This window comes from Neoarius graeffei, chromosome 18 (genome assembly GCF_027579695.1).
Source record: "Neoarius graeffei isolate fNeoGra1 chromosome 18, fNeoGra1.pri, whole genome shotgun sequence".
Taxonomy (NCBI): Eukaryota; Metazoa; Chordata; class Actinopteri; order Siluriformes; family Ariidae; genus Neoarius; species Neoarius graeffei.
Genome location: NC_083586.1, coordinates 29,085,026 through 29,100,209, shown reverse-complemented (window position 1 = coordinate 29,100,209; position 15,184 = coordinate 29,085,026). Strand labels below are relative to the sequence as shown.

Here is a 15,184-nt window from a genome sequence, read left to right as displayed (position 1 = left end):
CTGTAATGCTGCTACCTGCAGTCAGGTCATGGTGCCAAAGTTACCCCATCTGTAGCTTCCATGAGGAATAAGGCCACCTGGGGGCTTTTGAGCTCTGCACTAATCACACTTCCAGTTCACAGCTGACTGTGAAGGCCAAAGGTCATCTACTCCCAGAAGAAACATCTGTCACACATATGTCAACACACTTGATTGCAGCGCTCTGTTGCCAAGGCAGCAGGACCACTGGAGGATCTGCTTTAGCCCTGGATCTCATCATCTACCCAGTGAAACAGCCAGCTGGAGGCTCCTGGGTTTGTCTCCAGGGCATCTAAATAAAGCTACACCTGCAGCCAGATACAGACTAGGCGTGTACTGATAAAATGTTAAATCACAAAACGTACAAATATATATCACATGGATACAAGTGTTTTATTGGGAAATACACCACTCACGTTTCATATGAGCTACAGCCGGGAAATGGAGAACCAAAACTGTGACAAATCTCTATACATGCGTCACTCATGAGGAAATTTAGGAATTATTTTGATAAATTTAGGTACTTTGTTTGCGAACGTGTCTATATAATTAAAAAATAATAATTCCACACGTTGGCTTGAAGATATGAAGTCTGTGTGTTGAAAAAAATTGCATTTTTCATATGAAATACATTGTGGATCTGAGTGACATTTCAGTTATTCCATGAAATCAAGTCGTACATGAGACAATAACCGACGTGGCATGTAGCGCCGAGTCGGCTATAAGCCATGTACGACAAAACTGAGTGAAATAACTGTTATTCTATCCACATTCACTGGATTTTGAGAAACAGAGCATTTTTATTTTTAGCAAATTTGATAAATTTGTACAAAATGTCCGACAAAATTTCCGCTTAGAACGTAAACAAACCAGTGAAATGACAGTAGCAATTTTTGGAAAAAATAAATAAATGAACATTCTTGAAAAATAAAATTAAAAAGATGCATTCTTACCATCAAATACTTTTATTACATTTTTTCAGTGCGCGTGTGTGTGGGGGGTTCGAGTAGAGTTTTTATTTCGTCCTCGGTTGCTTCCGCAACATGCTCCGCCATTTTGTTTCTCTCTACTCACGGTATAGAGGGTTCCCGCATGACGTCACCGCGCCGCGAGATTTCGGTAGTCGCCATATTGGAAGACCAAGTACACATCTACGCAAGTACATACATACATAAAACAAACTACACCTGAAATGTAGCCAGGGCCGGTTCTGCCCTAATCTGGACCCGGGTGCAACATCGTGCAACCCCCCCCCCAAAAAAAAAACTACACCAGTCTAAATCAGGACAACCAGTGTTCGAACTACGGGGGTACTCGGGGGATCCGAGATCCCCTGAAACAGACATGAGATCCCTTGAAAACATGATTTGGGAAATGTTGGGGGGTCTCTAAAATATTGGCAAAATGATGTTTATTGACATAGCAATCGTGTGTAACGGGAAGCATTTGCATATCCGAAGTGTTGTATTTACATCAAAGATAAAATAAACCGATATGACAACGACTGCTGCTGCCAGGTTGGTTGTTGAGTAGCCTGACTGTTTTTTTTGTTCTTGCGTGTGGTATCATTGTTGACGCGAGGTTGTTTTTTGAACATGCCAATGCGGACACGATTTCCCCTGATGAGTTATGACTTCAGACGCGATGCGTGTGGAGGTGTGGAGTCCGCGTGATATGTGCGTAAGATAGGCTTCTCATGTGTTTGGAGATCCGCGCTCCGAGACAAGCGCAAGCACCCCCCAATGGAAAAAAGGGACCCCCCGAAAATATCGGCATAGTTCGAACACTGAGGACAACCATCACATAACTATAAACGTTTTATATCAACTATTTTAACTAAATAGGCTATAATAAATAAGCCTGCAGGCAGCCATGGCGGGCTGCCTCAGAAAAGTAACCATTTGTCCTACCTTAACTCGTTTTGCTTTTTCTGCCTCCTTTTTTGTATTTTAGACCCTGCGTTTATTTTCTTTCCTTTTCTGAAAACCCGATTTGTGTCCAGACATTTTGTTCTGCTACCAACGAACTAACTCGTCAGGTCTCGTCTCTCGAGTCCGCGAAGAAGGGCAACAATTTATACATTTTTACAAACAACCAATAAACAGCCAATAGGGAAGTTGCAACGTTCAGGCTCTCCTTTGCTCACAGACACTCAGTAATGCACTTATTCTCTGTCTCCTGGCAGAAAGCTCCTTGGTTTGCTTGTGTCTCAATCACAGCTGGTATTCTGTAGAAAGACTTCTTTTCACCTTTCCCATCAGCTTTGTTGGAACACCCTAACACAACACAAAAGTTTACCATTGTAGGTTTATGATGAATCAAGTGCCTCGTGGGTTTAAATTCCGCGTGCTGCCGTTATTTCCCACTAATCACGAGTTTGTTGGTCTTCCAATATGGCGCAGGGTTTGTTTACTTCCGGCTACGTCAGTGGGAAGGGTCTATATGAGCTGATAGCCTAGTAGTAGAGTAGCCAATCAGAGCACACGATTGCTTGTATCCAGTGAACATGGACAGAATATTTCCCGATATTTCACTCCGATGACATCACTCCCAGTGTTTTCCCACTGACTAGATGTGCATTGTCAACATGGTGAACCGGTTCAAAATTAAAATTTTGATTAACTTGTGTATATATTAATATAAAGAACGTTACACGGTGACGCAAAGATATGAAGTTCATCTTCTTGTGCTGAAAAATCTCACTCGTTCGCTTTGCTCACTCGTGAATACGTTCACCACTCAAAGAGAAACTTCATATCTTCACAGAACCGTGTAATATGCTCTATTTACATGTGCTTAATAAGTTACCAGCATATAGACACAACTTGAATCTTTATATGAGGTTAGCTTTTAAACAATGGGTTGACGAACAACTAGCTAGTTAGCTATCAAATGTTCAATGAAGGGGAAAAAAAAAAACCAATGTCATGAACAAAAACTTCAAATGTAGTGAAGAGAATTGATAAATATCTGATTTCAAAACTTCAAGTTGGGGGCGGCACGGTGGTGTAGTGGTTAGCGCTGTCGCCTCACAGTAAGAAGGTCCTGGGTTCGAGCCCCGGGGCCGGCGAGGGCCTTTCTGTGCGGAGTTTGCATGTTCTCCCCGTGTCCGCGTGGGTTTCCTCCGGGTGCTCCGGTTTCCCCCACAGTCCAAAGACATGCAGGTTAGGTTAACTGGTGACTAAATTGACCGTAGGTGTGAATGAGAGTGTGAATGGTTGTCTGTGTCTATGTGTCAGCCCTGTGATGACCTGGCGACTTGTCCAGGGTGTACCCCGCCTTTCGCCCGTAGTCAGCTGGGATAGGCTCCAGCTTGCCTGCGACCCTGTAGAAGGATAAAGCGGCTAGAGATAATGTGATGTGTGTGAAAACTTCAAGTTGAGGTCCACAATAAAGCCAATATCTTGGGAAAGCACAAAAACTACCTGGATGGTTTCCTCCCAAATGTGGGGCAGAGGGAAGAAAAGGTGTAGAGGATAAATTTATTCATTGAATAACAATACATAAAACGATTATTGGTGCTTTAATGCAGACCGGATGAATCCTGGCCAGCTGGTCATGGCTATTATGCAGGAGGCCATGGCTCTGCTCTTCCCTCTAGACACAACATTCCTCACCTGCTGACAAGTCGTGTTGTAGCCAAACAAAGCTGCCTATTCAACACTGAGCTTTTTCAGTGACCAGCTCTGAATGCTTTCCATTCCACTGAAGGTAACGTGACCTTTTCAGAGCTACGGCACTGAATAAAGCGGATGAACAGCAGTCCACCACAAGGGTAATTGAAAAGAAAACGCATGAAGAGAGACAGATCAGACAGAACAAAGCCACAATTTGTTATCAAAAGCAAATACAGAAATGACCATTGTTATGAGGCATTCTAATAGTTGGCACGAAAAAAAATATATATTCAATTGATGGTATACAAGGTTTTCTATGGCAAGAAATTGTTTTCAATGACAGCAAGACTAAAAGTAGTGAATTAAAGCCAGTAATTCTATAGCTTAAATATTAGGACAGTATTTTTTTTTTCTGGATTTCTATAACCATACTTAACATACTAACAAAAAAAAAATATAAAGACATGCAGTCCGAATATCATTCCTATTATTAAACATTTCATAATTATCCCCATATAATGAAAAAACGATTATAATGAACTGTGACAAGAAATGTACACCTAGGAAGAAAGCTATGGTTGTTCTAGGAATGATTTTATGGGGGAGATCAATCAAGACCCTTAATCTAGCAAGCTGACCTTCAACACAACTCTCACTTTATTCATTATTGAGAATGACTCCGGCTTAGTGCTTTTAACAGCCTGATGATATTGGGATATTACCCAACTTTCAGCACTAGGGATGAATTAGACCAACATTGCCTATAGCCCTTACACTTCTAAATTGCCCCATTACCCATGGGCTGACACCAAATGCCAGGATCAGGTTACACAAATTCAGCCCAATTTTGATATGATTTTGTCATGGCCAACAAATTTCCAACATCAGGCCCAAATATAGACATTGGGAATGTTATTTGTGTTATTTGATTACATCACACTACAGTGGTGTGGCATCTGTGATACCCCGTGACACCCTGACAACATCTAGCACATCAGATTTTTTTTTTTTTTTAAATATTCCCTCACCTATGACGTGTTCCTTGATAGCCACGATTGACAATTTCTTGACCCTCCTCCCTAACAACAGGGAAGGACTCGAACAATACTTGGTCAAACTTGTGTTGCTAGTCTCCTGACCAAGACGCAGTAAGAATTCATGGCACTATGGTGACCATGATCGTGAAAGACAAAAATATTGTGTAGTCTAATCCTGGGATAATCCTGATGCTTGATTACAAGCACAAAACCAGTAGATTTTTTGCCTGATCAAGAGAAATGCTATGATGCTCATTGCCAAATTTACAAATTCACGTGGTAGTCTACTGATTTTGACAGGTGAATTTAGTTTAAAAAAAAAAAATACCACATTACAAAATAAATCAGCAAACACTCTTGGATTCACTCTTCTGATCTCACTTTGGCTATAGTCATATTAAAGGAAACCGATAGCCAATGGAACGGCGTGATAATGTTGAATCTAAGTTGTATTGCTCTATCGCACCATTCCATTGGTTCTAGATATGGCTCTCGCCAATCAGCAATGAGGTCACATATAACAAATCACGCCAGTATTTGTAAAAACCAAACATGCTCTGGTGATCACGAATGATAAACTCCAAAGACAAAGATTTGCTATGACAAGTTCAAAGCGACTTGGTCGTTGGATCCTCCAAGCATCAAACAAATGTCGAGGCGAGAAGCATGGATTTTGAGAAGTATGTCAGTCTGATTTCTTGATCAATTTTCTTCAAACATGGTACTCCGAATGCAGGAGAATTACATTACATCCGAATTTCCCCTTTTATAAAGATGCAAGCAGGCACAAACTTGGACGAGGGAGAGAAGGTGGTTTTACTGACGCTTCAGATTCATATCCAGGTGTTGCCCCTCTAAGAGCTAGTTCAGTGCTCACACACTGCCTACTTCCAGCCTTCTCTCCCTTACAAAAACCCGTTTTTACTAAAGTTCGGACAACTTGTCCGAATGCAGGACAATTTAAATTGTGGGTTTTTTTTTTCCTCTCCCCAGAATTTTCCAGGGAGGCTTCACACAATCTGATCTACCACTTTTCATTCTCAGAGGGTAGGCAAGTATGATGTATAACATTATTTACCAGCTAGGAGGTCCGTATCATGAAATACCGTGACCGAGGTCTTGAAAATACCGATTGAGGCCTCTGGGCCGAGGTCAGTATTTTCAAGGCCGAGGTCATGGTATTTCACGATACGGACCGACCTTAAGCTGGTAAATAACATTTATTTACCAAATTCTAACAGAGAACGAGAGCACCCGAAAAGGAAACCATATTTAGAACAAACCTGCAACAAGCTCGTCAAAACCTCGACCAACTGTCGTTTACGGGCCACAAGGACTTCTCTTGACTTGTTGAACTCAGGGTCCGTGAAGATATTTAGTTTCGAGCCGGACTGATTCAGATAGCGCTGGATACTTCTCTGGAAAGACGTGAGCGAGGACAGCTCGCACCCATCGCCATTTTTCTTTGTTGCGGACATGAAAAGGTTGCACAGCAACACGTTTAGTTCTTTGCCAGGTATATCTTCCACATTTCAACCTTCATTTAGGTTTCGACAGAACTTCCCAAAAAGACACCGAGGTCGTAGGTCGTCTTTTTTGTTGCATTTTCTGCCCTTTGCTCCTCAATAAACTGCTGGATTTGCTCGGCGTTAGCAACAGTTTCTCAGCTTTCTTTTACTTCGTCTTCATCAGGGTAGTAAAACTCGCTTTGGCTATCCATGCTGTAAAATTAATGCTATTATACTGAGAAATGCGAAAATAAACGTTGACAAAAAAAATTGCTACCATGTTTGTTGTGAACAAACAAGTCGCTAAAGGTCTGTAACCGGGGTCCGGATCGTAGGATTCCGGACCACTTATGAGCCAATCAGTCAGAGTGCACAATTTGATGGAAACTGGACTGCGAAAAAAAAACAAACTGTATTTTCAAGGTCACGGAAACGTACGTTTCCAAAAAGCTGCAAATTTGCTGATTGTACTCCGAGTGTTTGCTCTGGTCCATTAATACCCCTTTTCCACCAAATCAGTTCCAGGGCTGGTTTGGGGCCAGTGCTGGTGCACAACTCGTTCAACTTTCGAGCCAGCTGAGAACCAGTTTGCTTTTCCATAGCTTGGGGTGCTAAGGGGAGCCACATCATTACGTCGCTGTATACGTCAGTTATGTCGCTGTATACATCAGTTACGTCGCTGCGTTTGCATAAACCTTGGCGCGAACATCGAAGCAACAACAACAATAATGGATGACTTCGCGTTTGTACAGCTGCTGCTTCTCGTCGCTTAAAAATAGCGACCTTTTGCAGTCTTGCTATTGTTGTCGGTCTTAACAACTCTGCCCCCCGCTGATGTAAGTGGTTCTTTCCTCTTGCCCAGCAAAGAGCTGGTGCTAGCCTGGAACCGTTTTTTCTGGCCCCAGAGCCAGTTCTTTGTCAGTGGAAACAGAAAACCCGGTTCCAAACTAAGCACTGGCCCCGAACCAGCTTTGGTGGAAAAGGGGCATGTGTAACATTGAAGGAACAAAAAACCTCCATGAGAAGCTTGTTGTTTCATCGCTCCGATAGTGTTTGGAAATGTTGACGGTGTAGGGAGTGAACGATACAGCCAAGTCAGTCAAATATACACACTATCGTTCAAAGGTTTGGGGTCACTTTGAAATGTCCTTATTTTTGAAAGAAAAGCACTGTTCTTTTCAATGAAGATCACTTTAAACTAATCAGAAATACACTCTATACATTGCTAATGTGGTAAATGACTATTCTAGCTAAATTCTACTAATACCCTGTCCACATTGGGATTTTGTACCAATACGAAACTACTTTCATACCGCAACACCTGTCCACACTAGCAACTATAGACCCTTTTCAGTCACGTGACCTTCGTAAACGCGACCACCATTTTGGACATGTAGCGGACTTCGGCTCGAATTGGTTTGAATGTGAGGAAGGCGACAAACGGAGAACATACAAGAAAAAGGAGCGAGATGCAGAAAACACCTTCGCTATCCAGCGACGTAGGGCATTTACAGGGCGAGCAGAGGGAGAAATAACAGTAACGACACATTAGCAACGCCGTACAGAAATAACGGTTTATGGCACAGACCCTTTCGGTTCTCGCTCATCTAGCTGCTACAATGACTGCTTAGACTGCAACAATAATACCTAACACACATTTAAGTATCCGTCGTAAAGACGTGAAACTCAAGTGAATTCATTGATAAGCTAACACAATCTAAAAGTAGACATACCATCACACTGTCCTGGCGCTGTGTACAGTTTCCCTTCTATGGTTTGTGCACTCACTATTTGCCATTACTTTCTCCAACCGTTGTTACAGATTACAGGGAACGGCCTGGATTGAAGAGACAAATACATGTTCCTCTTATTTTGAACACTTATTTGTAGGCAGTGCTTAATTTGTAAAGTGGGAGGTCCCGGAGCGCAGAGGATGAGCCGCTCCGGTGCGGAAAAAAGAGGGGGGGAGGGGGGCGCGGCGCTGCGCTTCTGGGCATGTTTTGTAATAAGACTGCAAATTAAGTTCACCTGCAGATATTTTGTGGATGTCGTTTCATGAGAGAAATCACCAACAAGACAGATATCAAAATCAGACATTAACACTAAATAAACTTGCATTTTTTTAATTAATTAATTTATTTTTTTTTGTTACATAGTCAAAAGAGGTGTCGGATCACCAGATCCAGTGTAAATAGCTGCCGGAGCCAACGCCCGAGGTTCCGGAGCGCGCTCCGGCTTGCTCCCCCTCAAATTAAGCGCTGTTTGTAGGACACTGCCTCTGATCTGTCCTACAGTCTACCAACAGCAAAGGAACACAACGCTAGCTAATGTCGTTAGCTAATAGCTACTACAGAAGAACAAAGAGGTTACAATGGGTTATTTTAGCCTATTTGGTTACACACTCGCCGCCACAGAATGTTAACAGCAACGTAATGCCTTTTCTGGCTAATTTTATTCGTCTTACCTCCAACAAAGTGGTCACTACACAAGCGTTGGTGTGCCGTTATCCATCTTCTCCGTCGGTCAGCATCTACCGGGATCCGATAAAATGATAACCCTTGCCTTGTTTGTTGATGGTTACTACATCCAGGTGCACAACAATATAGTGGCATGATGGAAGTCTTGCTGAAAATAAACACTTTCTTTGCTGCCGTTCCTCAATGCTGGCTGTGGTAAACTACTGGTAGTACACGTCCAAAATGGCGGCCGCGTTTGTCGTCACGTCACATGAAAAGGGTCCATACCGGTACTGTAGCGGTATAACTATCGGTACGAAACCCACAAATGTATGGGTTTTGTACTGGTACAGTATCGGTACTGTAGCGCTTCGCGTAGTGTGGACAGATGAAGCGGTTCTCTATCGATACAAATATAATGCGCAAAGTCACACCCCTCAATCGATGTCTTCGCTGAATAAAATAGTGAAGAACGGAGATTCGTTTGTCTCATTCTCAACTGCCTCGCGCGTTTTATACAATTTGACTGAATAAATGACCACCAGAAATAGACTGTACATTGACGACAAAAAGCACACACGTTGTTTCATCCGCCGTATTCTCGGAAGGAAGTTACTCGGTAACCACGGAAACATTTCGCGCACGCGCATTTCAACTACCGTGAAAGAAAACCACAAACATTTCTCGCTAGTGTGGACAGATGCACTAAACTGTACCGGTATACTTTGTATCGATACAGTTATACCACTTTCGTACCGGTATAAGTGTGAACACAGCATAATTAAATGTCTGGTTTTTGGTGCAATATCTCCATAGGTGTATAGAGGCTCATTTCCAGCAACTATCACTCCAGTGTTCTAATGGTACAATGTGTTTGCTCATTGCCTCAGAAGGCTAATGGATGATTAGAAAACCCTTGTACAATCATGTTAGCACAGCTGAAAACAGTTTAGCTCTTTAGAGAAGCTATAAAACTGACCTTCCTTTGAGCAGATTGAGGCTACATCCACACGACAACGGCAACGAGATTTTTAAAAAATATATAGCGTCCACATGGGCAACGGATCAGTAAAATATCAGGTCCATATGGCAACGCAACGCTTGCTGAAAACGATGCAATACACATTCCACACCTCTAGGTGCGCTGTAAGACGGTCCCATTGGAGACACCAGAATAATAGAAGTAAGGACGCATGCGCATAAACTATTATGCACGAGACTTCATATTAGCCACAGTCAGAAAAATCTGTTCGTAAAATTACGTTATAATGACCAAATACAATGAAAAGCATTTTTCCAGTCTCACCTGTGAAAGGTAATCCCATGTGATCTGGTTTGGACAGCAAACCTGTTGGTACAGTTAAACGCAGCACATGAATGAGGCATCTTTATTCTCCGCTTTGACCCATCCAATATGGCGGCGAGGGTGACGTATGATTCTACGCGGAAGGCGGCGTCTTTAATGGTCCGGAATAAATTGAATGCTACACGTTGATGGATTAATTTGTTCTTCTACGCCCTTTTTGAGGAATGTATTGTAGGACTTAAACCAACATCTGAAGAGGTGAGATCGCTCCTTTTTTTTTTCCCTATTTTTGCTGGCGGGATTGACTCTGCCCTAAGGGCTACTCTCTCTCTCTCACTTTGCACCATTACACAATAAATATTCACAATGAAAATATTTTGTAAGCACGTTTCATGAACCAAGTTATAGGATTTGTTGACAACTCGCATCGAGTTCGTTACACTTCTACCCGGCGTGAAGCACTGACAGTCATGTGGTTGTGACGTCATCGTAAACAAATCCGTTCTACTCATCCAGACGACTTCGCAACGGCGCCGTTGCCAGATCTTTCCACTCTGGAACCCGTTCTCAAAAGATTTCGTTTTGGGGCACCCAAAACGCCGGTGCCGTGTGGACGCCAGGCCGAAACGATAAACAATTTTAGGGCAATTCCATGTAAATGTCAACCTCACCATGCAAAAATAAAGCAACATGTAATACATCAAAACCACTCCCAGAGATATCACCTAGGCCTGTATTTTACAGATGTGAATAAGTTGAACCAATTTGTAACCAACCTAATGTGTCACTGTCAGTCTGTCTTTCTTATAATGTAAAACCCAAGCTAAAATCAACTTTGATCATGTACAATTCTATATTATTCCCACAAGCCACAGAAATGTATGCTAAAATCCACAAAACAGCAAAACAATAGCCATCCTAAATATTATTTAAGAACTTTGATAGTTTTAGCTGATATTTAGAGAGTTTTTCAAAGGGTTATGGTGGTTAAATTGCTGATTTTCTAAACATATGCCATGTCTATTTCAGACGAGTCACATCCATAACGGAATTTCATCACATCCATAACGCTGACTTTTCCTTCCGAAACTCTGCATGAAATACAAAATATTTTAAACAAAGATTTTTTTAATATTCACCTTGGACCCCTCTATCAAATGGATATCTCCATTTCGACATTAGGTTTACGATTTCACAGAGTTTGATAAAAATGTACAGTCACCCAAGAAAAGTGATACTTTTTCTGTCACATCCATAACGCATCTTTTATTAGCATTTTCTGGCATGCCCTAGATGTACTATGGGAATTGTTCTTGTTCTATCACTTCTCCAGTATGGTACAGCCTTAAAATATGCAACACCTGTTTAAATACTGGGAGACAATAAAACATGCACTGGGTCATTTGTTGCCATTTTGAGTTCAAGTGTCACGTCCATAACGCTGGAATTGCTCTTTATCAGATTCACCTGAATCCATTGCCGTGTGGACAGGGCCTGAGTTTCTGGAGCATCACATTTGTGGGGTCGATTAAATGCTCAAAATGGCCAGAAAAATGTCTTGACTATATTTTCTATTCATTTTACAACTTATGGTGGGAAATAAAAGTGTGACTTTTCATGGAAAACACAAAATTGTCTGGGTGACCCCCAAACTTTTGAACGGTAGTGCGTGTGTGTATATATATATATATATATATATATATATATATATATATATATATATATATTTTTTTTTTCCAATTAAGGCTGAATTTGAGGCAAGAGCTTCTTGAGTCTTGGGGCCTTGTGTATTACAGTACCAACACCACTATGGAGCAGACTGTGGCTTGTTACAGTGTTGAATTAGGCCTTGTGAAAGACCTTACACCTTGGGCGTACTATTGTTCTCTTTCTCGGAGTCTGTCAGTGAATTCAAACGCACAGCTTACTGCAGTTTGCTAAACGCCGCCATCTTTGCTCCTGTATGTTACATGTAAGAAGTAACTACCCTAGTCTACTGTAGGCTGTGTGGGGGACATGTTCTTCACCAAACGTCCTTGTTTCAGCGACACAGCGAGCAGAAGACTCAGTATTGCGTTTAAATTCCCTCACAGGCCAACAAACTGCGGTTTTCCACCTCCCACTAACAGCATTGCTATTTATAAATGAAACCAGGGCGACTACTGCGCAATTGTTAAGCCAGCAGTAATCCTGGTTTCTAAAGGAAACACTGAGACATGTCTTGGGTTGCTACATTGTTTCTACACCGCTTCTTATGGAGCCTGATGTGTGTGTGTGTGTGTGTGTGTGTTTTTTTCTCTTCTCCCTTTTCTGGAAACCTATTGTCTACTAAAACGAAGGGTTTAGGGTCAACTCCCATATTGATATGTATTTTTTTTATTAATATCATCTTGAAATCCTTTAATAGATCTCAAGACTAAGTCCAACTTTGATGCTAGGCAGGAAAACCCAGTGTAGAAGAAATAAACCAGTTTTATTCCCAAAAACGCCATGTCAGCTCGGGTTAGCCAGGAACAAATCAGCACAGAATATGCTCAAAACCCTCAGACATACAGCACAACCATTTCCAGGCATGATTATTTTTATTATTATTATTTTGCAGTAATCTTTAAATTTCAGTCACATCCCAGTGGTTTACTCATGACATCAAGGAGATTTTACAGTTTAAAGACTCTGTGTTTAACCTACTGTTAAATACACTTTTATTTATTAACTCTAAACGTATTTAAGACTGTTATGACTGTATCCACTGGAACACACGACGCACCCATTTCTAACATTCATTATCGCCTTCTTACCTCGACCGCACGAGCTGAGCTCGCGACCATCAACAACAAGAAAAGCCGATGATCCCACATCCTCCTGGAGATCTCACCGACGATATTCACTCACGGTCTTGGTTTAACGATTACTTACAATACAGCAGGATAGGTTTCTCCGGGCTCTTAACAGGAGCGTGTATAATAGCGAGACTGAACACAGAGTCACCTGACCGACCGAGGGGTAGGACTGAGAGTCGATCCCATAACGTGTCGAATCCCTGATTCCAAACAGGAAGAATTGACATTCGGTACTATGAGTCGATTCTACATGAGTGAACTCGATTCGCACACACATCATTTACACAAGTCAGATTTAGGCTAAGAAAAATCTGACTTTAAATAAGCCTGAGACAATCTATCCAGGAGATTTAAAAAAAAATGCTAAGAAAAGGTTTTGTCTCCATTAACCAAATAAGTTCATTTAAGCCCTGTCTAGCTCTCAAAATTGAATTGTGAATCAATTTAGCGTTTAAATCACGATACAATTAGTACTAGTTTATTCAGACATGGACCTAAAAGTTCACTGAGTTCATCAAAAAGACACAGCCGAAGTGGCCTATATTGTACAGAATCGACTCTTTGAATCAGAGTCATTTGATTCCGTAACCATTGGAATCTGAATCAGACTCCAAAATGTCTGGAATGGAACACCTTCCCAAGCAGAAGCCCCCCCCCGGTGTGTGTGTGTGTGCGTGTACTTGTACTCGCTACATATTAAGGACCAGAACAGATTTTTTTTTTAGCCAACAGAATGAGAACCATCCATCCATCCATCCATCCATTATCTGTAGGCAAGTTGGAGCCTATCCCAACTGACTATGGGCAAGAGGCGAGATACACCCTGGACAAGTTGCCAGGTCATCACAGTGGGGAGGGGTTGTTCATCTCATCTCTCATCTCATTATCTCTAGCCGCTTTATCCTGTTCTACAGGGTCGCAGGCAAGCTGGAGCCTATCCCAGCTGACTACGGGTGAAAGGCGGGGTACACCCTGGACAAGTCGCCAGGCCATCACAGGGCTGACACATAGACACAGACAACCATTCACACTCACATTCACACCTACGCTCAATTTAGAGTCACCAGTTAACCTAACCTGCATGTCTTTGGACTGTGGGGGAAACCGGAGCACCCGGAGGAAACCCACGCGCACACGGGGAGAACATGCAAACTCCACACAGAAAGGCCCTCACCGGCCACGGGGCTCGAACCCGGACCTTCTTGCTGTGAGGCGACAGTGTTGGGGGGGGGTTGTTATTTTAAGAATTTTGACTTTTCCATGCTTTACCCCCCTAGAAATATGGAGATGGTCCATCTATGTGGAAAAATGTCAAATTTTATTAAATTGAACCTTGCTAACCTCCCTGTACATACCCTCTGAAAGTTTCCATTCTTACAATATGACAAAATACATGACAGTGCTGTTTGATATTAGAATGCTGCTTTTTTTAAAAATGTGTTTTAAAGTTATCGATGAATGCGAACCTCTTCAGGTATACCACTAGGTACGACTACAACATTTTCAGTGCAGATGATCATTATTTTAAGGTAATAAGCTTAGTGGTAAGTAACCTTACATTCAAGTAAATTAAACATATGGTAATTCTGCTCTTTTTCAGCAAGTTTTAAAGTTATTGATGAATGTCACACTCTTCAGCAATACCTCAAATATGAACTATTTTTAAGCACAGAGGATCATTACTTAAGGTTACTAATTTAGTTTTAAGAACCAGTATGCACAAATGATTCATATCTGAATTATATCTCCCAATGTATTAAATAGTCATTATTTGTATTCTTGCAGGTAAATAATCACTGACAAATCAGTGCAAACTATGTAATCCTCTACTGATTGTCAAAATGGACATTTCAGACACAATTTCTGCCACTTAGCCTTATCTGTTGCATCTGAAACATTTCCAGTGCCTTAAACAACTCTTTTTGTGAGAAATAAATGTTATTACTGTGATTTTTGATGTTATATTTAAGAGTTATTTCTGTTAAGGAATGCTTATATTAGTGAAAAAGGCAGTTTTTGACTATTTGGAGGGGTTATTAACTTCAGAGGGTATGTACAAGGGGGTTAGCATTTTTCAGTTGGCCAAATATTGGTATTTCCATACTTAGATAGTATTTTGGAGGGGGTAGAAAAATTTTTTTTGGTCTAACCCCCCCCAATCACAGGGCCATAGACACACAAACAACCATTCACACTTACATTCACATTCACGGTCAATTTAGAGCCACCAATTAGCCTAACCTGCATGTCTTTGGACTGTGGAGGAAACCGGAGCACCCACAGAGAAGAAACCCACGGAGACAACATGTAAACTCCACACAGAAAGGCCCCTGTCAGCTGCTGGGCTCAAACCCAGGACCTTCTTGCTGTGTGCTGCCCCAGAATGAGAACATTTTTGGGAA

General features: G+C 41.7%; 1 protein-coding gene across 3 annotated transcripts in view; it reads right to left on the bottom strand.

Moving 5' to 3' along the window:
• The window catches only part of appa (amyloid beta (A4) precursor protein a), a 117,549-nt gene extending 104,581 nt beyond the window's left edge, over window positions 1–12,968 (bottom strand). For 2 of the 3 annotated variants that reach the window (XM_060898643.1, XM_060898644.1), the window contains exon 1: window positions 12,741–12,967. In XM_060898643.1, coding sequence (XP_060754626.1) covers window positions 12,741–12,800 — 60 coding nt within the window. In that variant the 5' untranslated portion in view covers window positions 12,801–12,967. Of the gene's footprint in view, window positions 1–12,740 lie in introns of all 3 variants that reach the window. The other variant, XM_060898645.1, reaches the window with a different exon arrangement.
• Between the last annotated feature and the right edge of the window lie 2,216 nt (window positions 12,969–15,184).